Genomic DNA, 27,925 nt, shown 5'->3' with positions numbered 1-27,925 from the left:
CCTCTCTCTCTTTTCGTTCACTCTCTACTACTCTCTCTCCCACTCGTCTTTCCATTCCCAGAAAGCTTTTCAGAGGAAGAGGTCTGCGACTTGCAGTTGTGAATGCATCAGCTCACAGTAGATGTGGAATACTCTCCGACACAGATGGTTTCATAATTACGAGAGAGGAACTTGTGAAAGTAAGTCAAATCCATGTTTGTCCCAATGAGATGTTGATTTAAAGGAAAGTTTGTCAAAGTTGGAACTCAGCTCAGTATGGAAAGTGACATCAGACAAGAAAGTAGAGTCACAAGGCCAATTATTATATTTCTAGTTGTACTACATTTGACTTCTTTTAGTAAGGCATCAACATTTCTTTTACACCAGACAGTTACTGGTCTAATGCAGTATGTGAAATATAGTGTGTGCTCAGGTAGTACACCGCAAAATAGTGCACTCTATCCCCAATTACATTTTTGGAAGCACACCACGTTATTTCAGGTGAGTGCAATTTCTGAGCATTTAAATCACTGAGACTTTCACAGTCAAACCTTTGCAGGGTTTTGAGATATTCGCTGATAAGTAACCGTTCTTTAAATATATGATTAGATTCAGGTTTAATGTATTTCAGTTTTTGAATTACTTGAATCTTTCATTGTTTGTGTGTGCGATTAATCGTGAACTAATATGGTAAATATAACTATAAAGCCCAGCATAGTAAGTGGAAAACTTTATTTTGTAAACTTAAATAAGAGTTTACATTGGGGAATGTCGATCTCACCAATCTGTACAACTGTCCTGAAATGTTCAGCTCCTTGAAAGGATATGGAGGTTAAACTGATCACACATGGTGTCTTCTTTATCCTGCTGGCTGCTGCTGCGAGAGCTCAAGTCAACCCAGGTAGATATTCATCATCTACATTCATGTGAAATTATGCATGCCTTCATGTATATATATTCATTTCACGTGCAACTAACACATCCACGAGGGACAGAGCTGAATTTGGTTTTCAGTGTGTGACCATAGCCTCAAGTATGAGGCAGTCCATGTGGCTATGTCATACTGAAGCTTAAAATAACGTCTTTATTTTCCTGGGGATAGGTGTGTTGACAAGATGGAGAAAGAAATCAATTTTAGGTGGGTGGGCTTAATGGGTGTGTGTGTGTGGGTGTGTGTGTGTGTGTGTCCGTGCGCATGCATGCGTGTGTGGTTTACCTAGTGGTCAGACTGCAAATATCCTCTGAACAAGCAGACCTTTCACAAGTGGGGGTATATGTGGGGTGGGGGGGGGAAACTGTAAAATTTTGTAGGCGTAGCTGCATATTGCACACATACATGTACACACACATACATACACAGGTTCATGCAGCTATGCTTCACACTGACTTCCATTCATTTGGACAGCAGCACTAATCGGCACTAACGCTAACCTTAACCAAACCATAATATGAATCTTAGCCCTGACCTTAAACAGTTCCTCAAAAATGAAGTTCTGCCTCATTAGGACCAAGTCTCCATGAGAACTACTGGTCCTGACAAGGTCAGTGTTTATGCCAGAAAAGGTCCAGAGAGGTAACAAATACAAGTGTACACACACATCTGACTTTTCCATTTAGAATATTTTCACAGTAAAAGACTTATTTGTTCGGCTACATGTCAGGGAGTTCAGTGGGAAGGTGAATAAAACAGACACCCCTTAATTACCAGGTGGTGAGAGTAAACAGTAGTGCTGTGGAAGATGCAGTGAAGAGCTGCAAGGTTACAAAAGTATAGCTTCTGTTGTCACACGTGTATAAGACCGTACTGTTAGCATAGAGATGCCCGATTATCTTAAAGTTTAAAAACTTCTCTCACGTGTCTCTAGTATAAATTATGAAAAGCACAGGCAACTCAGAGACCCCTCCCTCTTCATTTTGCTTAGACTGGCACCTACACAGTGATGCCTCTGTTTTGCTTTAGAACGGTTTGTGGTGCTGCAGGAAGGGGACTGGGGGGATGGGATGAGTCCAGAGCACTTTACACTCACCTCCTCACATCCTGAATACACACAATTAAGATGATCACTTACAGGACATGTGAAGGTGTGCAGGTTTTACACATAAAAAAATAAATAAAATCTGAATATATCCATATATATCAGCAGCGCTTCATGTGTTGTGCAGAAATATGTCGCTATCCTCTTGGTATGACGGGCGGGCAGATTCAGGATGAGGACATCTCTGCCTCCAGTCAGTGGTCTGAGTCAACGGCTGCAAGATTTGGCAGGCATGTTTGATGATACCTTTTCTATTCATTTTTCTTTGCTCAACATAATTAACAGTTACATTATTATTTAACAAAGTCATGATTTGAATTTATATCCTCCTCTCCCTCTTTCTTCCTCCACTGTTTAAACCCTCTGCTCCTCCTTTCCTTCACTGTCTCCTCTCTCATGTCTTTTCACCTCCGCAGACTTGACTTTGACAACGGAGACGGTGACGGGGCCTGGTGTCCTGACATCATGTCAGAGCCGGCCGGCCTCAAAGAGTATCTGCAGGTGGACCTGCGTTCGCTGCACTTCATCACACTGGTGGGCACCCAAGGTCGCCACGCTGATGGGATGGGAAATGAGTTTGCACAGCGATACATGATCAAGTACAGCCGTGACGGCAAGAACTGGGTGGGATGGCACGATAGGAAGGGAAGGCAGGTAAGCAGTGAAAGAGCGATTTTTACAGCAATTACCTACAATGACACACATATACAAACACGTTCATATTCCAAATTTTACCCACTAGATCTTTATGTATCAGGTGCACAGATGGGTTTAGAGATTAAGATGTTGTTGAATCAAGACAACATTAGCACTCATTTTAAGATCATTCTGTCTTAACGAAACCCAGACAGATCAGTCCAACGTTGATTTACAGACTACAGTGTCATAATTGTTATAACAGAATGATTTAACGTTTTCCTTTGGCCTGTTCATGAGAGAAAATTTGAGTATTCTCATATTAGGCAGGTACAGAGAAGGCGCCTGAGTGCCAGGAACATGTCTGGCCGGCAGCAGGAGGGTTTAAATCCTGGCCAGGATAATGAGGAAGCAAGTGTGTGAGGGAAGGGGGAGCGGCAGTGAGAAAATAGAGACAGGTGAGCAAGACTCAGGGCATCTGGTAGGTGGACAGAGTCAGGGGGACAAAATAAAGTAGGCTGGAACTTATTTAAAAAGTGCTATGAAGAATCTACAAAGCATTATGTGAATACAGTGCCTAAACCAGGAAGCCGTATACTATTGTTTTTATTACCCCAGAATTAATCTTTTATATTTATATCAGGAGCCAGTTGGACCACCATGTTTTTACAAAAGCCCACAGTGAACAAACAAAGCAACTTTTGAGTAAGAAAGAAAGAAAGGAAGAAAGGAAAAGTGAGGTGAGGGCTATTCAGCTGCAACATACAACTTCACCAATAAATCTTTATATGTTAGACACTGATCTTTGGATTGCCTTAAGATGTTGTTGGAGTAATTAAATGACCGGATCCTGCCTGTAGCAAGGTGTGTCAGAATTGGGAGGCATGATCATGAAATAGAGGGTTCATAATCTATGTAACATGCCTCATATTCGAGCTGATAGGAGGTGACACGCAGCGATTTTGTCATTCAGTAACCCCACTTGACACCATGTTCACTCAGATGGTTGCATGTCTACCACTGATCAGTCAGTCTGATGTCATCTGTCTCTCTCGTCTGCCAGGTAATAGAGGGGAACAGGAATGCATATGACGTGGTGCTGAAGGACCTGGAGCCTCCCATCATAGCTCGTTTTGTCCGCTTCATGCCCGTGACGGATCACTCCATGATCGTGTGCATGAGAGTGGAGCTCTACGGCTGTGAATGGCTGGGTTGGTCGTCACTTTCCATTGCAGCATCTTGACACTTTAAAAACCCCAAAAAGAAATGTATTAAAAGTAATAACTGTACTGGACATGTTCTTTTCAGATGGCCTGATGTCTTATAGTATTCCAGACGGCCACCAAATGATCTACAGAGGCCTGGATGTCTACTTTAATGATTCTGTGTATGATGGAGCATCAGCTGAAAGGTTGGGATTTATCACCGGCTCTGAAGCACAAACAAAGCATAAAATCTCAATATACTTACAGATACCTGTATTACTTGTGTAATACTTGTGATTTGCTGCAGTAATGTTCTACTAAACTAACTGAATATATATTGTGTATATTTTTTTAACCAGCTCATGTTAATGAGGGTCAGTGGAATATAAACATGCCAGATTACAGTAAGAATGCTTATTTACACCCATAGTCCCTAGACATGTTAAAATAAATGAGGACAAATAACGATATACAAGAGAAAATAGGCTTATATGAACCAAAAGGTTTAGTTTAAAGTGTTGCTGATGTTAACAAAAACAATGTAATATTATTTGTTTGCTGAGTCATGCGTCTGAAAACGGGCTCTGTCGAGCAATAGGAGGGGAAAGAAGCGAACATCACATCAAATAGTTTTTTGAGCAGTAGAATTCGCTTCTTGAACTTTTCATGAGCCCTTTGTGTGTTTTTCAGTCATACTCCTTGCTTTATTAACTTAATATTGCTGTTGCCTCGAATCACCTCCTGTGTGTAGTGAGAGCGAGAAAGAGAGAGAGATTCGTGTGGAGCTTGAACTCATTTGATAATTTCTCTAAATTAAACAATTAAATAAATGGAATATTTTTGTCTTCCATTTATCTTTCCCTTAGACTGACAAAGGGCCTTGGCCAGCTGACAGATGGCACCTGGGGTCTGGATGATTTCCTCCACAGCCACATCTACAGTATGTGGCCTGGCTACGACTATGTGGGCTGGAGCAACAAGAGCTTTACCAAAGGTTATGTGGAGATAATCTTTGACTTCGACCGTGTCAGAAACTTTACTTCCATGAAGGTAAGGACTCCAGGGGAATGTGCTGGGTATTTCAGTGAACAGTGAAATAATTCTGAGCCAATATGCCATGCTGGGCATGCGTCTGTGTTATGGGGCTGCAGCAAATCTTGATGGGGGCACGGAATGTAGAATGATGCAAAATAGCATAGCAGCATGGAAATTATGTGTAATTACCTGCAGCCAAGGAGTTTTTTTGGCCGCATTTGTCTGTTTGTCTGCATGACTCAAAAACGGAAAAGACAGATTTGGATGGAAGTCGGAAATTTCTGGAGATGTAAGTTATAACCAAAGGAAGAAATGATTTCTTTAAACAATGTGTCCTGCATACAAGCTAAATGGAACTCCATTTATACACAAGAGTGAGTGAGTGTATTTACACTGTGAGACTCCACAAAGCTTGAGTGTTTTCAGTGTGTTTGTCCTGGATTATAGCCAGAATTGGGAGAGACAAGATACTGTTTTTGACAGCACAGCAGGAAATGTTAGTCATCACAACACTTTCTCTTAGGATAATGCAACCCCCCCAGTAGAGAGAAATTGACTATTCCTTGTATGATGCAGTGCTTACTTCTTAAATAATGTTTTTATTATCACATCCAACTTTCTCCTCCTCAGGTTCACTGCAACAACTTGTTTAGCCGAGGGGTGAGGATATTCAAACAGGCCACCTGTTACTTCCGGTCAGGATCAGAGTGGGAGACAGACCCGGTGACATTTCGGCCCACCGCTGACCGTGTAAGCCAAATTGCCCGTTTCGTCACTGTTCCCCTCGGAGACCACACGGCCACTGCCATCAAATGCCGCTTCCACTTTGGTGACCTTTGGATGCTGTTTAGTGAAGTGGCCTTTCAGTCAGGTAAAAACAAGACGAGTGTGGGTGGCTGGGTTTTAATTCACTGCCAATGTGTTTATAGTTTGACCTTGTTTACTCCCTCTTTGACGTCTCTTTTTCTTCACTCGTTTCTTTCACTCACAGGTTCGGCAGTGTACAATACATCACTGACTCCTCGCAAACATGGACATCCCACAAACACACTCCCAGGTCAGCGCCTGAAAACGTTCTGATGTTTTTATTTCTCTCTGCAGTGGCTGTAGTTTTGGTGAAGTGACAGAGAGGCAGTGTAGAATCTGGCAGATGCAAGAATGCAAGGCTGCTGGGAAGTGATGTGGCAGTAAATAAAACATGGAATGACAATAATCTTCAGTATCGCACAAATATAACAATATATTTAATGACTAGATAAAAAAAAGTTTCTCTCATATAATTTTATGTAATGTAATATACTCTACTTACTATATAATCTTATCTTATCACATAGATTTCTTTTATATATGTTTAGAAGGTTTTTCATTTATAATTTTTACAAAACTGGTTTAGTCTCATGCATCTTACTCTGATTTCTCATGATATTTTGTGTTTTAAAGGGTTGTTTGAGTAAAATCTAGATTTTTGGATTAAAAGTGCCCCCTAGTGATAATATGTGAAATGACTTATTACAGTAAAGATACTTGTCAGGTGTCTGTGAAAATGAAATGTAATTATTTTGTGGCATATTATGAGAAATAACTTGAACTTTGATGCTTTTTATTAAATTAAATCGATCCAAAATCTTCTGTCCTTTTGACAGGGGATGATCCCACTCATAAAGTGGATGACAGCAACACCAGGATCCTGATTGGCTGCTTGGTGGCAATCATAGCCATCCTTCTGACGATCATAGTCATCATCCTGTGGCGGCAGGTGTGGCAAAAGATGCTTGAGAAGGTGAGGGGAGAGGACAGTGTTGGGAAAGTACTGTAGGTAAATATGCACATGAAGCGATGGCAGCACGGTGGTGCAGCTTTGTAGAGTTTTAAGTCGAGCACAAAATGCTGTTAAAAGGGGATTTGACATTAAAATCCCTGAAGCCATTGCACTTGTGTGTTGTAATTGTTTGGGGATAAAACATTTTTATTTATTTATATTTTTGGTCATGACATTTAGATCACTCATCACACATCAGTGTAGTTCACACAATACACATAACCGAAAGGGAAAGCGGGAGAAGGAAAAGCTTATCTAGTCCCGCCCCCATTATCATCATACAATACATAATTATTCTTTTCTTATGACATTTGACAAAAACATGTTTCAGCATCAGGTAGCACTCAGAGATGTAGTCTAGCTCTAGACAGTCAATCAGACTCCATGTATGTCTGTACATGTGTCCATAATATTCCGTCGTGAGTGGCAGTCTCGACTTGTTGCCTGGCATGTTGAACTTCCCAAAAGTCACAAAATGATCCAACCAATAGAGGTCAATTCATCATCTTTTTTTTTTTTCCCCTTTAGTCATCCACCTCTCGTTTTGCTAAAATACTTTTACTATTATATTGTGTTATTTTTTTCCTTTATGTTTTCACCTTTCATGTTCATGTTGGCAATGTTGGCCTTATAAAACCCTCACAAGCCAAACTGTCTGTTTGTGCTTGCATATTCTGCCATTTCCTAACTTTATGAACCATCACTGCTTCCTTCAAAGAGCCATATTATGTATGTTGTTTTTTTCTTTGGTAAAACTAGAGTTTTGTCTGTAAAGTACCAAAAATCTGTTTCTTAATTGGAGATCTGCAGATTTGTCTGTGCTATCCCCCACATAATTACTGCTTATATCAGAGTATATCATATGTCGTCTCTCTGTTTCTGCCCTCAACTTTTGCATGTTTTCTTAGGCCTCTCGGCGCATGCTGGATGATGAACTCACAGCTCGTCTTGCTGTCCAAACCCAGGCCTTCTCCTTCCACCACTCGTCCCTGTCCACTGACGACAGCTCAACCTCCAACTCCACCTATGAGAGAATCTTCCCCCTGTGCGCCGACTACCAGGAGCCTTCACGTCTCATCCGAAAGCTGCCCGAGTTTGCTCAGACCACAGAGAACTCTGGTAAGATGGCAACCAAAGTGGAGGGTTACCTGTGTTACGTATCTGCCACCACTGCTGTTGTTTGATTTCTGTGTGCATGTTCAATTAGGAGCAGGCACCTTAACAGGTGGTTCAGACAGTGCCCCCCACTATGCAGAGGCAGACATCATTAGCCTGCAGGAGTCCTCAGACAGCACCAGTCATTCCATCACAGCTGTCAACATGAATCTCTTTGCTGGCACAGATTCATCCATGAAAGAGTTTCCCAGACACAAGCTCACCTTCAAGGAGAAACTGGGAGAGGGCCAGTTTGGAGAAGTATGTATATATTCAGTTTTGGAGCTCTTATATCTGTTGGCATTCATTTTATCACAGAGAAATACTCTATATAGAGATGGTAATTAAATTGATTGTTTGCTTTCTTTTGCCATTGTTGTGTTCTTGTGTCTTTATATATTTAAATTTAAAAAATAAATGATAGTGGATAGAATTGCTGTGTTAAAAAGCACCAGAGTGTGTGTACTGCAGTAACACATGCTGAAACACTTATCAATATTAAACAGGCGGTTCCAAGTGGTGTCAAGTTGATGGACTGATGAAATGTGTGTATTCAGGTGCACTTGTGTGAGGCAGAGGGCATGCAGGACTTTTTGGGTGAGGATTTGTCTATAGAAGGAAACAATGAGTCACCTCTGCTTGTTGCCGTCAAAACCTTGCGAGAAGATGCCAATAAGAACGCAAGGTAAACACAGTGCTGTGTATATTATCTTGACCATCGATCAGACTCGGGACATATCGGGACATTGTGATATTCTTTAACTCCTGTGTTGCAGGAATGACTTTCTCAAGGAGATCCGTATCATGTCCCGTCTGAGAGACCCCAACATTGTCCGTCTGCTGGCGGTGTGTGTGGACACAGACCCTCTGTGCATGATCACTGAGTACATGGAGAACGGAGACCTGAACCAGTTCCTTTGCAGCCTCAGGCTGAAGCAGAACACTGACCAAGCCGAGACGGAACAAGAGGAGAAAGACGGGGAGAGTATGGACAGGTAAGCTCATATCTTTACATCTGATTAAAATCAGAGATAAAATAAAAACAACATACTTGCCATAATTTGTGTATATGTCAGTATGTATTTTTTCTGTTTTATATAGTTGTCTGATTGTTTCCACACTGTCTATATTATTGAGCCCTGAATTTCCACCTTGAGGATCAATAGATGATTCTTGGAGTCTAAGTTTTAACAAAAAAATGTAATACAAAAAGCAACATTAGGAGGACTACCTTCAGTACTACTCCTCCCACTGGTGCTCTTTAGTTTGGGGAGACGGTAATGAAAGCTATGGGAATGCAAGTTTGATCAGTGATTCGAAGGTCTGTAAGGAGTCAGAGTTCCTGATGTGATCCCTTTGTCTTACCCACATTTATTCTGAGGACGTGAAACAGGTACGTGAAACTCTCCTTATGTCCTCGGTTCATTTGTGTTCTCCTCTGCTCTCAGCTACAGTAAACTTATTAGGATGGCTGTGCAGATTGCATCTGGCATGAAGTACTTGTCCTCTCTCAACTTTGTCCACCGTGACCTGGCCACTCGCAATTGCCTGGTGGGTAAGAACTACACAATAAAGATTGCTGATTTCGGCATGAGTCGAAACCTGTACAGAGGAGACTACTACAGGATTCAAGGCCGGGCTGTGCTGCCCATTCGCTGGATGTCCTGGGAGAGCATCCTACTGGTGAGTGCTGTTTGGAGCGAGAGGATATTGTTACTGCTGATAACACTGACGCTTATTACATTATCTGCTTTCTCAGGGTAAGTTCACCATGGCCAGTGATGTGTGGGCATTTGGTGTGACTCTGTGGGAGATTCTGACTCTGTGTAAGGAGCAGCCTTACTCCCAGCTCTCCGATGAGCAGGTGATTGAAAACACAGGGGAGTTCTTCAGGGACCAGGGCAAACAGGTAAGCATCAAGAGTATGGTTAATCGATCACAGAGGACTTTTCTTACATCTGTGTGTCACGGTGCTTCCTCACAGGTGTACCTGCCAAAGCCGCCATGTTGTCCTGAAAGAGTCTACACTGATCTGATGCTGAGCTGCTGGAGGAGGAACGCCAAGGAGAGGCCAAGCTTTCAGGACATCCACATTCAGCTGATGGAGAGTCTGGCATAGCAGATGGGACGTATAAATTCTCCCTGCTGTACACTGTCATCCACTTTCTTCAGGATGTATTCAGTATTAGGACTTGACTAACAACTTGTCAAAGGTTTTTGTTAATACTTGCTTGCTAAAATGTTGCGGTAAATGGAGAGGGTGTACACTTGAATGAGCCTTTTATTGTAGATACCATGCAAACTAGCACACTTCAATCAGTGTATTTACACTTCTGTATATTTATTAATTACTTTTTTTATATTTATTTATAGAGTACTTAAAAGTAATCCCTAGGTTTTGAAACACAGATGTGATTTATTTAATTTTTTTCATATATACAATATATGTGGCCGTGGATAAAAGTGCCTACTAAATGAGTAAATGTAAATAAACATTTGCTTCTATTGCACATTTAGAAAAGAATGTCCCCCATGTGAGCATTTCTGTTTTTGCTTTATTTTTTTTCACAAACGAACACAAACCTTTAACGACTGTTTTCTGGATGAGAATGGTTTTATCTATCATGACATGGTTGCAGAAATAAATTAACCGTATAGTGTAAAAAGAACACTATAAAAGAGAATATGAGTTACACCAAAGAGCTTTGTAAATAAAAGAAAACGTGAACATTAATTACAGTGTGTCGAGCTTTGTTCGTCACATACTGGATATAAGCATGGAACATGCAGTACTTTCATTATCTGTTTTTTTTCAAATGATGAAAATGTTTTTAACAAATGTTTTATTTTTACAAACATGTTTGCAGAAAGAAAATAAAGTGAATGATTTACAATTTTTAAACTAAATTGTAGTTGTTTCAAAAAAAATAGTTGCACAATTGTTGATATCCACTATTTATTGTGAATATTAACAATAAAATGAAAGATGAAAAGACAAGCCTTTTTATTTATTTCTTTGTCTAAAATGACATAGGGACAATGTGATGTAACATGTTACACAGATTAGGCATTGAAGATAGTTAAATGTTCATTTGAGGCTTATTAACAGTTTAGTGTAAATATGAGCATATATAACAAATATACTGACAAATATAAGTAATAAATTATGAATAATAAACTAATCTAAATAGAGGCATCACCAAGTCATTTCTGAACGCTCCTAAGGGAGAGGAGTTATGGAAATGTTAGCTTTATGAATATTGAATTTACTTAAATAAAATAAAATCTTTTCTGAAAACCCAAACCCCAAATGTTCGTCTTGACTAAAGAAAGACGAGAAATGTGTGTCTATACTCGTTGTTATATGTTCAACAGTCACCCATTATTATTTTAAAACAAGTTGTAACTTAAAACGATTTGTCATAATATTTATTTCGCTGCGCTCTTTTGCGTTTTGGACCGCCTCTCTCGCCGTTGTGGCCGCCGATTGGCCGGCTGTTTGCTGACATCCAATCACACCACGCTCAGGCTCGAGCATATAGGCTGCTGAGCTCTGACTGGAATCAGCCGATGGGCTGAACGTTTATGTGGAGAAACTCTGACCTGGTCCCTGGCGTTATTCTACAGCTGAGTGCGTCTACAGCTGTGGTCAGAAATGCAGAGAGTGGTCATCGTCACCGGAGCCAACAGGTGAGTCCACGTAGTCACGCGATAACAACGAAAAGACGTTGGGTTTTTCACGAAGTTACCGTTAAACACTTGAGGAAATTAACGTGTTCGCGTCTGTAGCTCATAAAAATACGTAATGTGTTTCATGAATATGGTTAATAACACGATTATGATGTGAGAAATTGTTTGTTTTTATTTACAAGTCACATTAATGAGTTTCTTATGCTTGAAAAGGAGTGAGAAGATGTTTAATACTTATTTAATCTCACCCCTTCTCCTTGAAACGTGGATTAATTCACCAACACTGCTTTCTGTTTACATCTTTCTACAACATTTCATCACATAATTAGTACTTGCATAATCAAAACAATCCCCCTGTTTACAACTTTTCCTGGTCGTCTGAACCCTACTAATTTTGAAATGTAACTTTCCTCTGAACTTTAATAGCACCTTTGGAAAATGTGCAATGACTCAAGCACATTGTCTCTCTGTTGACTTGTTTGTGTTTTATCTTTCTACACCTGCTCTGTCTTTGTTTATTATCTCTGTGTTAATGTGTTTTTTAATGTTTCATCAACCTGCCAAGGGACTGCAGACAGAAACTAGCCTTGGGCTATATAATCTGACATATTTACATATGTAATACATAATGTGTACTGGCTCTAAGTCGGTTGGATTACCTGTACTAGAGATTCAAGGTTGTTGTGGGGCACATCTTATCATCTCATCTTATCTTATATAGACTGGCAGCATTTTTAAGTGATGAGTAAATTATATGTGAAAATATTTGTGTAAATGATTGAAGGACTGTGTTTCTCTCTGTGTGTCTGCAGTGGCATTGGCCTGGCGTTATGTGAGAGGCTACTGACTGAGGACAGTCAGCTCCGTCTGTGTCTGGCCTGCAGAAACCTGCAGCGGGCCGAGGCCGCACGCTCTGCCCTGCTCGCCTCACACCCTGATGCACATGTGGATCTGCTGCAACTCGATGTGGGCTCTGTGCAGTCAGTCCTCACGGCTGCTCATGAGGTCAAGGCCAGGTGAGGAGACTTTGTTACTTTGAACTTTTTACCTGTTGTTTCCATGGTATTGCTCTTTGTTCGCTTCTGACTTCAGTCACTGTTAATATGAAAGTAATGCTGTTTAATCTTTGGGCCATATTTGTGTTTTGTTTTTTTAATACAGGTACAACAGGATTGACTTTCTCTATCTAAATGCAGGAATTATGCCAAATCCACAAGTGGATATTAGAGCTTTTTTCAAGGGACTGTTCTCCAAGTAAGTTTTCAAAGCCCGTTCTTGGCTTGCATTAAGTTTTCCTTCCTGTGTTTTAGGGCTGGGAATCTCAGGGTACCTTATGATACGATAAAATGTGCAATACATGGTCCATGATACCAATATGATCGTCATGGTACAATATACTGCAAGACAATCCTATAGCGATACATCATGAAATACAAGTGCAGGATTTCTCTATTTATTCACAACATAGAGAACTAAGTGCATAAAGTCTATGTAGTGAATGTGGATGGGGCAAGTGGTTTACTTTCGAACCTTCACTTCCTAACTAAAATATCAATATTTGCCCTGGTTTATCGATTATCGTATTGCACAAGGAAGGACGATGATATATCGCGAAACCAATGGTGTGTTTTTATTTTTATGTGTGTGATGTTGTCACATAAAAGTGTACCTTGTCCCTACAGAAATGTCATCCAGATGTTTGCGACAGCAGAGGGAATATTAACACAACAGGATCGTCTCAACTCGGATGGACTGCAGGAAGTTTTCGCCACCAACCTCTTTGGTCATTTTCTTCTGGTATGAACCTCACACGGTACACATTAACATCCTGATCTAGCTGTTAAACTTACAATAAAGCGACATAACATTATGATTTTATTGCAATACACTGTGGCAACATGGTGAAGTAGCACAGTTCATGTACAGTTTATTCTGCGTAGTCTGATATCTGACATCGGTGCGCCAGATCAGGGAGCTGGAGCCTCTGCTGTGTCTGACAGAAAACAGTTCGAGGGTTGTGTGGACCTCCTCGAGCAACGCCCGCCGCTCTGCCTTCAACATAGAGGACATGCAGCACAGGAATGGCACAGAGCCCTACAGCTCCTCCAAGTACGCTTCAGACCTGCTCAGCCTGGCACTCAACAGACGCAAAAACAGCCAGGTTTGTCTGTCACACACACTGCTGTAACCACATCTGTCCCCTTATTATAAATGACCTTTCCTTTTTAAACAGTTTTGTTTCTGCTCTTGTGACAGGGGCTGTTCTCCTCTGTGATATGTCCAGGGCTGGTGATGACTAATCTAACCTATGGCATCCTGCCCTCTTTCTTCTGGACTCTCATCATGCCCATTATGTGGTTGGTGAGTGCTGTTTTTTTAGTATTTATATATTTATTGTCTTTGTCTGTCACACATAATTGAATATGTATGAAATGTCTCATTATCCTTTTATTATATTCTTCTGATGTACAGATAAGGATCTTCACTAACACCTTCACACTAACACCGTACAATGGATCAGAGGCACTGGTATGTTGTCAGCCTTTACCATTTTTGTTCATGATAACCAAACACTGTTGAGTTTTATATCTCTCCAATGAATGTACTGTAAGCACAGTTTTCCCGATCTGGTCTTTTTCACAGCACTGGCTGTTTCTTCAAAAGCCAGAGTCTCTGGATGCAAGGGCAAAGTATCACAGTTTAACGTCAGGACTTGGAAAAAACTACACTAAGCCTCGACAAGTGAGTGACAAGAGATCAATAGTTCCTCAAAGATACTCCTCAAGTCTACTTTGTGCTAAAGTCTGCTGCTTCTAATACTTCACTTACATAAAAGGTCTGCATTTATGTTTCAGATGGACATGGATGATGAAATGTCTGATGCCCTATATTCAAAACTTCTTAAACTGGAGAAAGAAGTGCGAAGGAAACTGAGTGAGAGAGAGAGAACACAGTGAGATAGTTTGTCTTTTGTAAAGTAAATAGATCGTGTGCAGGTTGTGATGTAACCATGATTACATTTGTCACACCTGTTTCACTGGAATGTGTGTGTGTGTGTTTTCTCCACGTGAATGAAATGACCATACTTATAACCTACCTCGGTCAAGGTCATGTTTGCTACAAGAGCAAAGCTCCTTATGGAGATACTGCATTTGATGAAACTGATCATGTGAACACAAGAAACATGGCAATGAAGCAATGAATAAAACCTTTTTGTCAACTTGTACTTGTACTACTAAAAGGGAAGGGTTGTTGTCATATTATCAGTCTTTACATGAACTCCACCATCCACACTATTTAAAACGTTACTACAATATTGAACCTGCACAGGTACATTTTCATTACCCTTGTGGGATTTTAGCAAAATGTCCCCTTTTGGTTTAAGTACAACAATAAAAGCCTCAAAACTATATTTGGCCCTGTCATTGTAAACAACAACAACATTTTATAACTTTATAAGCTTTCTACTGGCTTCAAACAATGTCCCAGCTTCCAGGGATCTTATTAAAGAAGTCCACAGGGAGCATCGGTGGTGGAAGTTAAAAGTAAAAGATTATTTTCATTAATAAATAAATCCTCCTAAACTACAAATATGAATGACTCAATTGTCGCCCAGCCCTCATGTAACTGTCTGATGAAATTTTGTCTGAGGGCCATGGCAACTCCTTAACTCCCGTTATTTTGGTTGCACCTGTCCATGTATGGCAGCCATTTTGACAGTTCACAGTAGGACAATCACAGGTGTAAATAATCAAATACATTATGGATGCGTCCCATTTAGCTTCCTCAGTTTCCGGTTTCACATGAACTGAACAGAGCCGTTGTTAATGTGATCAATTACAACAGTGTTTTAACCGCTCAAATTCAAAGGCCCCATTAGTATTAGAAATATACATTCTCTTTTCTATGTAAAAGGGTCCTCATTGACAAAATTGCCTTAAAATGTAAGAAAGATTAATCAGTATCAGTGTTACTACGAGCAGGCTAGTATAGGTACAAGTGCAGGATATGAATAGATATTTAATAACAGTTACACTAAAGAAGAGAGAAGCATTTTTAATAGATTTAAAAAAAACAAATACTTTCTTTTATAGTTTTACAAATAATGATGTTGGTGTCATGTGAGATTAATACCAGCAGATGTCTCACCATTAGTGTAGTGTAGTGTAGATAAGAACAGCTAAGCTTGTTTATGTTCAATGAATGGACACATCAGCTGTGATCAGTCATAATATGATGATTTTCTGACAGTATATAGAATAGCCTGTTAAAAAAACCCAAAAAACATGCTGCCAGTAGTTGTATCTACATCTAATAATATATTCAAAATGAAAGAAGTAAATAAGGAAGTAAAGTCTGATAAAACATTCAGAGAACACGAGAACTGTTGTTACATAATGTAAATAAACAACAATACAGCCGCCGCGTGCTCACATTGGTCCGCGCTCTCGATGTCCCGGATGATGGTGTTTGCGCCGGAAGAGAAGGTGCAACTCTCCCAGCCATCTTGTGGCAGCATCCAGCGAATTGTTCGCATCAAGCCTCGTAGAATCGGAGGTGAATCCCGCTGAAGGGGCGCCATCATGCCCGGACACCTACAGGAAGGCTTCGGCTGCGTCGTAACCAACCGGTTCGACCAGTTATTAGACGATGAGTCGGACCCGTTCGAGATCCTGAAAGCCGCCGAGAACAAGAAGAAGGAGGGGGCCGCCGCTGGCTCCACCAAGACCGCGGCTCAGTCCGCCAAGCAGCCGAAGAAGGAGTCACAGAAGGACAGGAAGAACCCGCTGCTGGACAAGAAGGAGGAGTCGCAGCCTGCAGTCCCCCTGAAGAAAGAGGGTAAGAGGCTGTTTACCTCTGCATTTTCTCTCGCTCTTGTTCCTTTTCCCTCTGTTTCACATGAACTGTCATGTGCAGCCTCTGTCTGTTAGCAGGTAGCTCAACAAACGCAGCGTGAGGTCAACATGGACCCTGTCCTGTTGTTATTAGAGGACACACCGGTGGATGCTCCTCACACACTGAGGAGACACAGTCAGGAGCAGCCTGAGCAGGTGTTCACAGCAGCAGCAGCAGCTCAGAGGAGACACAGTCACGCTCAGGTGTAAACGAGCCACTGTTGTGTCGCAGAAATGTTTCCACGATCATTCAGTTAGGAAGGTGTAATGTTGTTGCTGCCGGTGGATGAGGGTGATGCTCCAGCAGCTCCTCTGGCAGCAGCAGGCTTTCACCTGTACAAAAACCAGTGCACATGTTCATTGGTATTCCCACTGTTCAGTTATGAGGCATTGATTTCCTAATTTAATTTACCTTTGATGAAGCGATTCATTTTAGTCATATCCATCCTCTTTTGCTTTTAGTCAGAATATACCGTACACTCTGTATTGGGCAGATACTAATATCAGCTCTCCAGATCAAATACCAGAAAAAGAAAAACACATGATGCAATATGATCCAAAAAGCCCCAAATATCACATAAATACGTCCTGCCACAATGTAAACAAATAGCCACAACAGCACTTTATCTTACACTGTTTAATGTCCTTCTTTACGAGAATAGAATATTTAATTACACAGTTGAAGCATATTGTTTTTTAAATGGCTTGTTGTGGCATCAATCAGCAAAGCTATAAAACAACTGTATTGCACTGATATTTGATATTGTTATCAGACATGAAGAAGTGGTTAAAAATATATATGTACTTCACTTTCAATAGTATGTGATGCTGTTGCGTTGTTCCATTCTGATACTTGTATAGTATATTACACATAGAAAATCAGTGTCATGTTAAAGCGTCAACAAAATGCAATTTTTTTAACTCTTAAAGTACAAAACAGTCTTTCTCAGGCCATTGACGTTGCATTTATTTACAAAACAGCACTTTTCTGCCAATGAACTTCTAAAAATATGTTTAGTGTTTATGACTTCACAGAAACATTTGGAAATGGTTTACAAATGACTCTTGAACTCTCCTCAATGTAAATAATTTGATGACTGTTGAACTGGATTTATGAAAACAATCCCACTGTGAATCAAGTGTGAAGCAGTTGCTGGTGTTAAAGCTGCTGAGAGGAGGTGACGAGTCGATCATGTGGATCGTAAATAACATCCTTTTCAAGCAAACGGTGTCAAACATGTCAACAGTAACAACTGAAACTGCAATTGAACAACCATGTTTATTGTTTTGCTCTTTTGATATGCAGGAATCAGACGAGTGGGTCGGAGACCGGACCAGCAGGGCCAGCTTGGTTCCCAGCACCAGGGCGGGCAGGGTGAAGGGCGATCTGCAGACAAGAGGCCAGACAGGAGACCTCCCCGAGAGCGCCGTTTCGAGAAGCCCGCTGAGGACAAGCCTGAGGGAGGTGGAGAGTTCTCGGTAGACAAGTGCGTATCTGTGATGAAGGATGGTAATCTTATTTAATTGTGCTGACAATCACAAGACTGTCTGGTGCAACGACAGGAGCAGTTTGCAGCTACTGATATAATCTCAGCTCACTTAATCGCAATATCATAGCTCAAGTATTTGCAAACAAGTGTGTTTGCAAGTGATAAAGTTCAGGGGAGAAGGGCTTCCTCTATCACGGATGTTTTAAGCCAGTATTATCTCCATCCTTGTCTGAAGCCCTTTGAGCCTAAGACCAAACTTTTTTTTGGAAGTAAATCCATTGAGTCTCCTTTAGCCAGATGCTTTCAACTTCCACCAGCTATTGCTGCATTTAAGGGGAACTCGTAATCACCACATGATTATTGTGAATTCTACAGGACGTCCTGAAGTAGGAGCTTTCAGAAAGAGTTAACAGGTCGTGAATAATGGCTGTATTTAGCATTTCATACAAGTCCATGGATCAGCGACAGGAGTGTGATGTCATTCAGTAATCCATTATACATTTTTATCTATGTAGTATGTATCTATGTTTCCTGATTTCTCGTGAAGTAAGATGTTCCTTATTGGATTTTTGTTTTATAAATGTATGTAATTGTAGTGCAGGCTAAAGCCAAATCACATCAGACAGTAGATTATTATTTGCACACATTTGATTGGCTCAGGGTTGACAGAGGTTTTCTTTTTTTGTCCAGCAGGCCTTCTGGAGACCGGCCCCCGCGAGGGCGTGGTGGTGGCCGGGGTGGGCGTGGTGGAAGAGGACGGGGCATGGGCAGAGGAGACTTTGAATCCCGTGGGAAACGAGACTTCGAGAGGCACAGCGGCAGTGACAAATCGTGAGTCAGTCCTGAAGTGAGGCCTTTAGCAGCCCAGTGAGTCCCAAAATAGAATTGACTGTTGTTCAAAGACACATTGTTGAGATTTTGAGAAGTCGAAGCAAATTTGTAAATGAAGACTCACTGACTTAACAAAAATATTTGGGAGTTTTACACATACTGTACTTGCACTTTATGTTCTATAAATAAAGAATTGTATAAATATAAAAAATAAACTTTTTTCCCCCTAGGTGTCATGTACACTAACCTACTTTTCATAATGTTAGTGGAATGTTGTTGGTTTTCTGTGCACAAGAGTATTTTTGCAGTGCATTCATCAGTGTGTGTGTGTGTGTGTGTGTGTGTGAATTCTGTTTTTGCTGCAGCAATCTGAAAAGCGAGGAGAAGCGCAGTGGCAGTGGCTCGCACAACTGGGGCAACGTGAAGGATGAAGTGAGGTAAGTTCTCTCAGAGAGACACATAACCTGTTTATCATGTTCACTGTCTGCAGAATAAAGATGCACATCTGATATTCAGACTGTGCTTACCATGTGAGGACTACAGCAAGCAGATGTCCACAGTTTTCAGGGTTGATCCAATTCTGATACCTCATCCATTTCATTCATTCACATAACCTGACCCCGCTTTCCCATGTTTTCGGGATGTGTTCCAATGAAGTGATTGAGAAATGAGTATACTGTATGGTCATTATAGCTTTGCTAAATCAGCAAGTCTAACGGTGGCCTCAGACTTTTGCTCAGTACTGTATTTCTCAAACAGCTACATATAAAAACATCAGCGTATGCAATGTGGACCGGTGACATCACTGAGATATTGATTAGGGATCAGTTCCAATTATAGTTGTGCTAAGTCTACTGCGCATTCTATATTTGTGGTTTCTGGAAATGTAGCAACGTTGAAGAAAAACTATAAAAAGGCAAAAGAAACCCTTAATTTGGTCATGCTAAACAAATCTACTTCTGTGTGTTTCTGCTTTTCTCTCAGTTTAGAAAGGTGCAGAGTTTGTTTTAGGTTTATCTAGAAATAAGACTCCCTGTGTGAGATTTAAGCAGAGGTGGTGCAACTCCTTGACAAGGTGTCCTTATGTCTTTGTTCCCAGCGAGGTTGAACAGACTCCTGCTCCTGAAACGACCACAGAAGGAGAGGAAAATGCACCTGCTGGCTCTGAGAATAAGTGAGTATCCATCTCCTGTCCAAAGTGATATTTAGATGTTAACAATCTGTTTGAAGCTCCAGTACATCATAAACTTGGTTCTCTATGTCACGGTGTGTCTGCATGTGTATTTGTCTCACACAGCTGTTGGGATAAACATTGTTTCTCAGGATTAGAGAGCAGGCATAGAGCTAAGAGGATCTGCAGTTTAAAGTTGATGTTTGCTTTGTTGCTGTGCGCTGGCTTTCCAGGGAGAACGAGGTCGAAGAAGTGAAAACCGAAGGCCCCAAAGAAATGACCCTGGACGAGTGGAAGGCCATGCAGGACAAGGCACGCACCAAGGTGGAGTTCAACATCCGTAAACCCAACGAGGGAGCCGACAGCCAGTGGAAGAAAGGATACGTGCTGCACAAGTCCAAGAGCGAAGATGTGAGTGCGGAGGTTTGTCCTTTTAATGTGAAACAGAAAACCTTCAATTCAATGCTATCGTCACTTTGTTTACATTTTTACCCTTTTTTTATTATCATTCCAAAAGTTTTGGACCACAATGAAAAAAAGGGAAGATGAACTTTTGGAAACAGATGCTCGTTTGTGCACTTTGTGGAAAACAAGGACCCGTGTTTAAAGTTGTGACAACAACCCTATCTTCAGCTTATAGATTTCAGTTCTATAGCTTCCATTTCACATTTTTCCTATGGGGTATTAACACCTTTGTGTTAATACTTCCTGTGTTCCACTTTCAGAGGCCTGTTGGTGCTTTGATTGACGCCCCAGAAACAGAAGCAGACTCCAACTTGGTGTACCAGAAGGTGCCTGCAGCTCACGCATTCATTTGTCTATGAAACCGCACACGATTAAGAGTAAAAACACCCACACTTGTTCATTCACTTCCTAAAAACATATCTGTACATCTTCTGTTCTCAGCCGCACGGCCCTACTGATGAGTCCAGTGACCACCATTTCCGCAAACCAGCCAACGACATCACATCTCAGTTGGAGATCAACTTCGGAGACTTGGGCCGCCCTGGCCGCGGGCGCGGGGGAGCACGGGGAGGCAGGGGAGGCCGCGGTGGGGGAGGCAGCAGGACGGCACGCGGGGGAGGACGGTCTGAAAAGGTAACAATAAACGCTGTGACAACAAGGGTTTAGTGTCTCTCATTCTGGATTTAGCTCACTGACTAAACACTGGCTGTAAAATCACTGACATGGAAAACCTGTAGTGGACCACAGAGGCCCTGAAATAACAACACTGAGCACATGCTCCGTCATGGAAAAGTCACAGACTGACCTCATAACAGTGGTGATGTACAGTGGTGTGTAGTAACTAGGCAGAGTCATGTCCACCCTGCATGTCGTCGTTTTGAAAGCTGCAGTGACACTGCTTCGATAAGCTTATGCAGTGTTGCAACATTTATTATTATCTGGCTGAACCGGATCATGCGAGGAAGGTATTCTTTAACCCTCATATGACCACTATGATAATCAGGCTGCTTGGATTTATTTTGATTTTATGGTTGTAAAATTGTCAAAAATGCTTAATGAGTGAGTGCTTCTGCCCCTTTTTCCAAGATAACTTTCAATTTAATAACTAGCAGTTATATAACGTGTGACCCGCTGGTGAATCTTGTCTGTCCTGAGGGCTACCATAATGACAGTTATATGGGCGGAAAGCTATTTGTCTGCTTTCCGGTATCGCCAGTCCATAGTTTTTTTTATTTTCTAGTCTAGGAGTTACGGTAATGAGAACGCATGCCAAGTCCTGACAACAGGACGGTAACAGAAGGATTAAGGTTTCCCAAATGTATTAATTATGTCACTCAACATTATAATACAGGCCAGAAAAACCATAGGCTCCTGTGAAGCTGACTGACTCTCTTTGTGTTAAACACAGTGTGATCCATTGGTCAGTTAACCATGTCTCTATGTCGCGTGTTTCTCCTCCAGGCAAGTGGAGCGTCAGTCCCCAACGTGGATGATCCTGAAGCTTTCCCAGCTCTGGCCTAAAGGCTCATTTCCACCACCAGCCCACCCATCAGCCCCTCCGGGCCCCTCCTCTACGAGGCTTGCATGCTTACCACATCTTCCAAGTATATAAGAAAACAGAAAAAAAAAAGATTTTAATGACAAAAAAAAAAAAAAGACTGTCATCCCATACCACCCACACCAACAGAGGACTTAAATTTTACCTGTTTTAAAGGAAAAGAAAAGACAAAATGGCAGAGAAAAAGGACCTCTTGTTACACTGAAGTTTTGTATTTAGGAACATGAAAGCAGGGATGTTTTCATACTTTTTTCTTTTTTTTTTCAGAGATTATGCATACTCCATTGATATTTTTTGTGCTGCTTGAATTGATGCATTTCTGCGATTAGGTTGAAGTGTGTGTTATCTCTTCCCCTGAAGCTTTTGTTATGTTTTTTCCACCTTGACTTCAGTGCAGTATTATGGGGTCATCTTAAAAAAAAAAAGACTTTCTACTGGAGGTTTTGTTATCCAGTAATACACACTGATGTGGTAGTATTTCACTACATAGAAATCTTGTACTAGATATCGGAAATATGGCTTAACACCCATTTGAAGTGTAATTAGTCCGATCCTGACTACCCATCCATTTTGCAAGTCACAAATTCAGGATGGGTAACTAGGCAAAGAGGCTTAGTACTAATGTTTGATATTTTTCTGCTTGTTGTGCAGTGAAAGTAAATGCCTCTTATGTTTTTGTTTTTTTGATAGCTTGCCTTTTTTTGGTGGACCAGTGGGTTAGTAATGCTTTCTATTCCCTGATCCAGATGTGCTACCTTTGTTTTCAGGGTTTCCTGGGGCCCAGTGTATATCTTTAGGCTGGTCCTGCTAGGTCATAAAGACTGTACTACTTGTAACTTAAGGACCACTAAGCGAATATTGTATTTTCTTGTTAAGTATGACTGTGTTTAGGCAGGATTGTGTGTTTGCGTGTGTGCAAGTGAAAGTGTGAGGATGAATGTGTGAATTTAGACAGCTAGTTACTTAGGATTTAAGTGTTCCTCTGCTACGAACTTGCATTTTTTTCAAAAGGTAGACTGCAAGTTCTCGCCTGATGCAGTTCCTTCTGTCTTTTGAGAAGTGATTGTTGAAACCGGGGTGAGAATAATGGGTAGACCATGGACATATCTAGCTCTTAAAGAATCTGTAATATCTTTCAGATCTCAAAGCACTCGGTTATATCAGCACCAGTCCTCTTAAGATTTGTTTACTTCCCCTTCTGTGAATCATAATTGCTGTTTTATTGTTTTTTTTTTGTTTTGTTCTTTTTAGTATTTTGTCAGTGCAGCAGCACCCATGCATAATTTGTCTGAAAAAAAAAATGCCGGTAGTCATTGTGGAGCAATCACAAGCTACAGAATGTAACGTAAGGTAATGTTGCTTTTAGCTACCTGTGTCAGTGTTTCCAGTGAGCTCTTATGAAAGGGTATAATTCACATTTTGGGGGCGGGAGGGGGGTTACTCTGAAGACATTAGGGAGTGAATTAAAAGCTTTACATGTTCTGTGCTGCAAAGACTTGTCTGTGATGCACTGACACAGACGGCTGGAGCAGTTTTCTTTGTAGGACTGTTGAACCACATGACGTAAAACTTTCTCTGCAAACATCCCTGTTCTAATAAATTGATTTGGAGGTGTTACATGTACTCTGCCAGTGGCTGTTGGGGTATTTAAAATCAATACTGTGATTTTAAAGGTGTAAACAAATATGCTGCTGACTCGTCATTGATGTATACACACTGGTGTACTGATTTCAGGGCCACACCGATTGTTCGTCATCAACTCTAAACTGTCGAGAAGGGTTTTGACTCAAGGTGGCGTACGTGAGTTAAACCAGAACAACTTAAATCTCTGCCCCCACTTCTGAGTTTGAAACTCAAACAATATTTAGTGCTGTGCTACATTTGTGTTCTTTTGTAGGTAGCCTGTATTCAACTTCATAACTAATTTAATGTTATCCAGCCTTAACTTAAATTATACTATGTTTAAACTTATCAGCCCTAGCTGACAAGTGTTGTTGAAAGACTGACATCTTTAAGACACACATTAACGATATAATAAAAATAATTAAGTAATTTGTGTAGTTTTTGAATAATGCATGTTTAACTTTATTGTTGTTTTACACTTCAGCACAGTGCGGTCGCTTCCTTGGTGAGTTTTTTCGGAAACTATTAAATAGACGAAATAAATGTTCGCCCACGTATGAGGGTAACGCATAGGTAAAAGTAATTCAAATGTATTACTTTGTATGTCTATTATAACTGCAAACAAACGCTTTAGACCAGAAATAATCGAAATATCCGAAAATGATTGTACATTAAGATAAGTCATGTCTTGGCATTTCCGCCTTCGCCGACTGCTTTTCCTTGTTTGTGTTGACTCTTCAGCGCATGCGCAGTGGGACGTGAAGACGTCCGTCCATTGGAAGCGGCCAGATAACTCGATGGCACAGCTGCAGAAACGTCGTCATGGAGCCGAGGACAAACCGCTGTCAGCGGAGGAAACCTCCAGAGAAGGCGCTGCGTCTGACGCGTCCTCAGCTCTGTTCGTCAAACTCGTGGCTGCGGCTTTGTACGGAATCAGCTCATTCCTCATTGTGGTTGTGAACAAAAGCGTCCTCACCAGCTACAGGTAAAGGTGCAAAGTACAAGCAACAGCTCGTTTTATTTACATAAATGCAACCAAGTATATCTAACTTAACCTTTCTCAGTGTATAAACTTGTAAGAACAGTGTTGCTTCTTTACTGTTGTTGTATTGTTAGCGTATGTTTTGAAATTACACCATTTAAACAAAGTGGAGTCTTGAAAGTAAAAAGTACAAATATTTTTCGAAGTAACTCAATAGAATGTGCAATATGTGCAGTACATTATTCAACTTCCAGACTGTGTAGAATATGCAGTTGAATACATGTACGGTTCATTGTTTAAGTTATCTTACATAATCCTTATTGTGTGTTTTCACAGTGTACAGTAGGTGTGTCCATGTCAGGAAAGTAATGTAAAACAGGTCGACTTTTAGAAGAGAGTTACATAATTTAGATTATTGAGAAATGTGCTGTGTCACGGCAGCACACATGGTGACGCATGAAAGATAAGAAATATTATTATTATGAAACACAAGGAAAATATAAGAAATGTCAAAAACGGAATAATATATACATCTTCTTTTTGAGGGGAAAAAATGTTTATTCTGTTCATTCATCTCTTATTGAGTCAACATTAACTTAAATATTAAGTTATAGTTGCAGCTACTCAGAGGGCGAAGGTCATCCTGGGAGACTTTGGTTTGCCTATGATCAAATAGATAGGACAAATTATTAATTAGTTGCCATTAGGTCACATGGCTCATTAATCATCATGATGACATCCATTGTATTGTATATTCTATGCATTGTTTACTCTTCTGTTACAAACAAAATGTCCCTCAGGGACAATACAGATGTCCCAGTCCAATCTTACCAGACAAAGAAAACTGTGTATTGTTAATTCATAACACATTGTTATTTTTACCACTGCAGTTTTCCCTAAAATAAATCACAATGTCTTGTATCGTCAGCTCTGTAGTGGCAGACTCTTACCTATACTCAGCCCTGGTAAACAGTGTAAAAGATTTGATTACACTGATATTGCACTGTGTGTGTAATATGAGAAATAGTGCATGTGGTCTACTTGGTCATACGTACTTGCACAGGGTCATTTTCCCTCATTGTCTGCACAGATTTCCATCGTCAACATGTGTTGGAATTGGTCAGGTAAGTGGAAATATTTCCTCTCTGTCCACCAAAACAAACGCTGAAACGCTCCAGTGTCTCCTCTCCTCTCCTCTCCTCTCCTCTCCTCTCCTCTCCTCTCCTCTCCTCTCCTCTGCAGATGCTGGCTACAGTTGTAGTTCTGAGGATGGGGAAGATGTTGGGCATTATCTCATTCCCAGATATGGATCTGAGTATACCACGCAAGGTGCGGAGTGAATCGTTAAATATGATCCCACAGAACATGTTTCCCATATTTAAAACTATAACAGTACATCTTCTTTTCAGATGTTCCCACTGCCTTTACTGTATGTCGGGAATCAAATATCAGGACTGTTTGGGACGCAGCGACTCAAGTGAGAACCTATTATTTCCATTATTATTCACTATTATTATCATCACATATAATAATAATAATAATAATTATTAAAAAAAAGAATAAAATGTCTTTTCTAGTTTACCTATGTTTACAGTTCTGAGGAGGTTCAGTATTCTTCTCACCATGGTGTTTGAGGGACTCCTGCTGAAGTAGGTTAAACTCCATTTAACCGAAACACGTTGCTGATGAATGATTTTTAATAAACGTGCGTTTTACTTCCTCCACAGAAAAACCTTCTCCACGTCTATTAAAGCAACCGTGTTCACAATGATCTTTGGGGCCTTCATCGCCGCCAGGTAACAGCCGCACACAACGACACCGTCACCTTTCCTGGCAGGAAGTTTGTGTTTGTCGTTCTCATCCAGCCCGTTTTTACGTGTTTTGTAGCGCTGATTTAGCCTTTGACCTTGAAGGATACGTTTTCATAATGCTGAACAACGTACTCACTGCAGCTAACGGAGCATATGTGAAGAAGAAGCTGGACTCTCGGGTGAGCGGTGCCGTTCACATAAACACATAAACGTGATGCGTCTTCTTCTTCTACGCTGTCGTTCACATGTCGTCATCATCATCATCATCATCATCATGTACTGCTGTTTCCACAGGAGCTGGGAAAATACGGTCTTCTCTACTACAATGCTTTGATCATGATTTTCCCCACGATGGCATACGCTTACTATTCCGGGGATTTAGAAAAAGTAAGACAGATTCTTTTTTTATGTGACAAAATTGACAATTAGGCAGCCATAAAATCAGGTTTAATTTCACTAAGAAGTTGTTGCTTGTTTTGGAGTGATGGTGTGTGTTGTTATTATTCTCTGTCACCATTAATCGTTAATACTTTACAATAAATTATGTACAAAAAAAGGAATTAAAATCACCTTTCTTCTCCGTTCTGACGGTTTGAAATACAGCTGGTCACCATGTTGTTGTGCAGTGAGATCCGGCCTTGTGATTGGCTGATGAGATATGTGCGCTAACATGTCGTAGAACATGTCGCTAATAAAGTGGCAGGTGAGTGTATTTTTGAATATAACGATGAGGATCTGCGTTGTGTGTGTGTGTGTGTGTGTGTGTGTAGGGCTGGGAGTATCCTGGTTGGTCTGATCGGTTGTTCCTTCTCCAGTTTGTCCTCTCCTGTGTCATGGGGTAAGTGACACACTCAACTGACATATCCCACGTTTCTTTATATAGCAGCAACCATCCCAACCAACACCTACGATTAACAGATAATAGACACAAACCAGAGTGAGTGTGTGACTCTTCTTCTTTTGTCTGTGGCACAGCTTTGTTCTCATGTACTCCATCATGCTGTGCACACAGTACAACTCAGCGCTCACCACGTCCATCATAGGCTGTATTAAGGTGATTTCATAACAAACTCCCTGTGCTGCTCTGAACTCTACTGGCTCCTTAGATTCATGCAGGCAGAGGAATGTAACTGACTTCTCTGTGTGTGTGTGTGATTGATGCAGAATGTTCTAGTAACCTACATTGGGATGGTGTTTGGTGGAGATTACATTTTTACCTGGACTAACTTCGTTGGTCTAAACATTAGGTAAGACAGTTTAATTCGATTTTTGTTGAAGATTTTCTGTCTGGTATCATATTCTGTAATCCTTTTTTGCCCTCAGCATTGCTGGGAGTCTGGTATACTCCTATATCACTTTCACACATGAGCAAACAAGTAAGAAGTTTTAAAATAATAATAATAATAATGATAATACTATTCATTTGAGTACATGTTCAACATGTTTGTTTCCTGTGCTGATTTGAACAGAAAAGGCGTAAATATCGACTCTGCACCCGTAGAAGGACATCCTGAACACATTTTATATCTGTGCATCATCACATG

The 27,925-nt window shown here is 40.8% G+C and overlaps 4 protein-coding genes across 14 annotated transcripts; all 4 read left to right on the top strand.

The window, feature by feature from the left end:
* The first annotated feature begins 11 nt into the window (after positions 1-11).
* ddr2b (discoidin domain receptor tyrosine kinase 2b) lies at positions 12-10,678 on the top strand. Of its 3 annotated transcripts, none has more exons than XM_044015783.1 (17): positions 12-179; positions 864-880; positions 2,143-2,245; positions 2,432-2,669; positions 3,715-3,862; positions 3,960-4,062; positions 4,723-4,906; positions 5,522-5,762; positions 5,883-5,948; positions 6,535-6,671; positions 7,619-7,829; positions 7,918-8,126; positions 8,423-8,550; positions 8,642-8,860; positions 9,314-9,548; positions 9,625-9,774; positions 9,850-10,678. In XM_044015783.1, the coding sequence occupies exons 3-17, from the start codon at positions 2,166-2,168 to the stop codon at positions 9,982-9,984; spliced, it is 2,484 nt and encodes an 827-aa protein (XP_043871718.1). In that variant the 5' UTR covers positions 12-179; positions 864-880; positions 2,143-2,165; the 3' UTR covers positions 9,985-10,678. The 3 variants fall into 3 exon arrangements, with proteins under 3 accessions (XP_043871718.1, XP_043871790.1, XP_043871645.1); XM_044015855.1 differs by having other exon boundaries at positions 791-880; positions 8,053-8,126; XM_044015710.1 differs by having other exon boundaries at positions 791-880.
* A 718-nt stretch (positions 10,679-11,396) lies between these two features.
* Positions 11,397-14,781, top strand: LOC122780473 (3-keto-steroid reductase/17-beta-hydroxysteroid dehydrogenase 7-like). Its single transcript, XM_044043440.1, has 9 exons — positions 11,397-11,555; positions 12,368-12,571; positions 12,717-12,809; positions 13,238-13,352; positions 13,522-13,716; positions 13,812-13,916; positions 14,028-14,084; positions 14,199-14,297; positions 14,411-14,781. Exons 1-9 carry the CDS (start codon positions 11,521-11,523, stop codon positions 14,510-14,512), a joined length of 1,005 nt encoding a protein of 334 aa, XP_043899375.1. The 5' UTR covers positions 11,397-11,520; the 3' UTR covers positions 14,513-14,781.
* Positions 14,782-16,000: 1,219 nt separating this feature from the next.
* Positions 16,001-23,651, top strand: serbp1b (SERPINE1 mRNA binding protein 1b). Of its 9 annotated transcripts, none has more exons than XM_044043357.1 (9): positions 16,006-16,394; positions 17,757-17,937; positions 18,634-18,771; positions 19,137-19,208; positions 19,871-19,945; positions 20,167-20,365; positions 20,668-20,733; positions 20,849-21,040; positions 21,869-23,651. In XM_044043357.1, the coding sequence occupies exons 1-9, from the start codon at positions 16,139-16,141 to the stop codon at positions 21,926-21,928; spliced, it is 1,239 nt and encodes a 412-aa protein (XP_043899292.1). In that variant the 5' UTR covers positions 16,006-16,138; the 3' UTR covers positions 21,929-23,651. The 9 variants fall into 9 exon arrangements, with proteins under 9 accessions (XP_043899343.1, XP_043899351.1, XP_043899292.1 ...); XM_044043347.1 differs by having other exon boundaries at positions 18,631-18,771; XM_044043383.1 differs by having other exon boundaries at positions 16,008-16,394; positions 18,631-18,771; positions 20,167-20,353.
* A 658-nt stretch (positions 23,652-24,309) lies between these two features.
* Positions 24,310-27,771, top strand: LOC122780465 (UDP-N-acetylglucosamine/UDP-glucose/GDP-mannose transporter-like). The gene is made up of 12 exons (XM_044043428.1): positions 24,310-24,573; positions 25,661-25,694; positions 25,813-25,899; positions 25,980-26,047; positions 26,148-26,219; positions 26,298-26,366; positions 26,458-26,560; positions 26,676-26,768; positions 27,152-27,219; positions 27,357-27,435; positions 27,546-27,628; positions 27,705-27,771. The coding sequence occupies exons 1-12, from the start codon at positions 24,386-24,388 to the stop codon at positions 27,769-27,771; spliced, it is 1,011 nt and encodes a 336-aa protein (XP_043899363.1). The 5' UTR covers positions 24,310-24,385.
* The last annotated feature ends 154 nt before the right edge of the window (positions 27,772-27,925 follow it).

The sequence above is a fragment of the Solea senegalensis genome, linkage group LG1 (assembly GCF_019176455.1).
Source record: "Solea senegalensis isolate Sse05_10M linkage group LG1, IFAPA_SoseM_1, whole genome shotgun sequence".
NCBI lineage: Eukaryota > Metazoa > Chordata > Actinopteri > Pleuronectiformes > Soleidae > Solea > Solea senegalensis.
The sequence above is the reverse complement of the archived record's forward strand: the minus strand, read 5'-3'. Positions and strand labels throughout refer to the sequence as shown.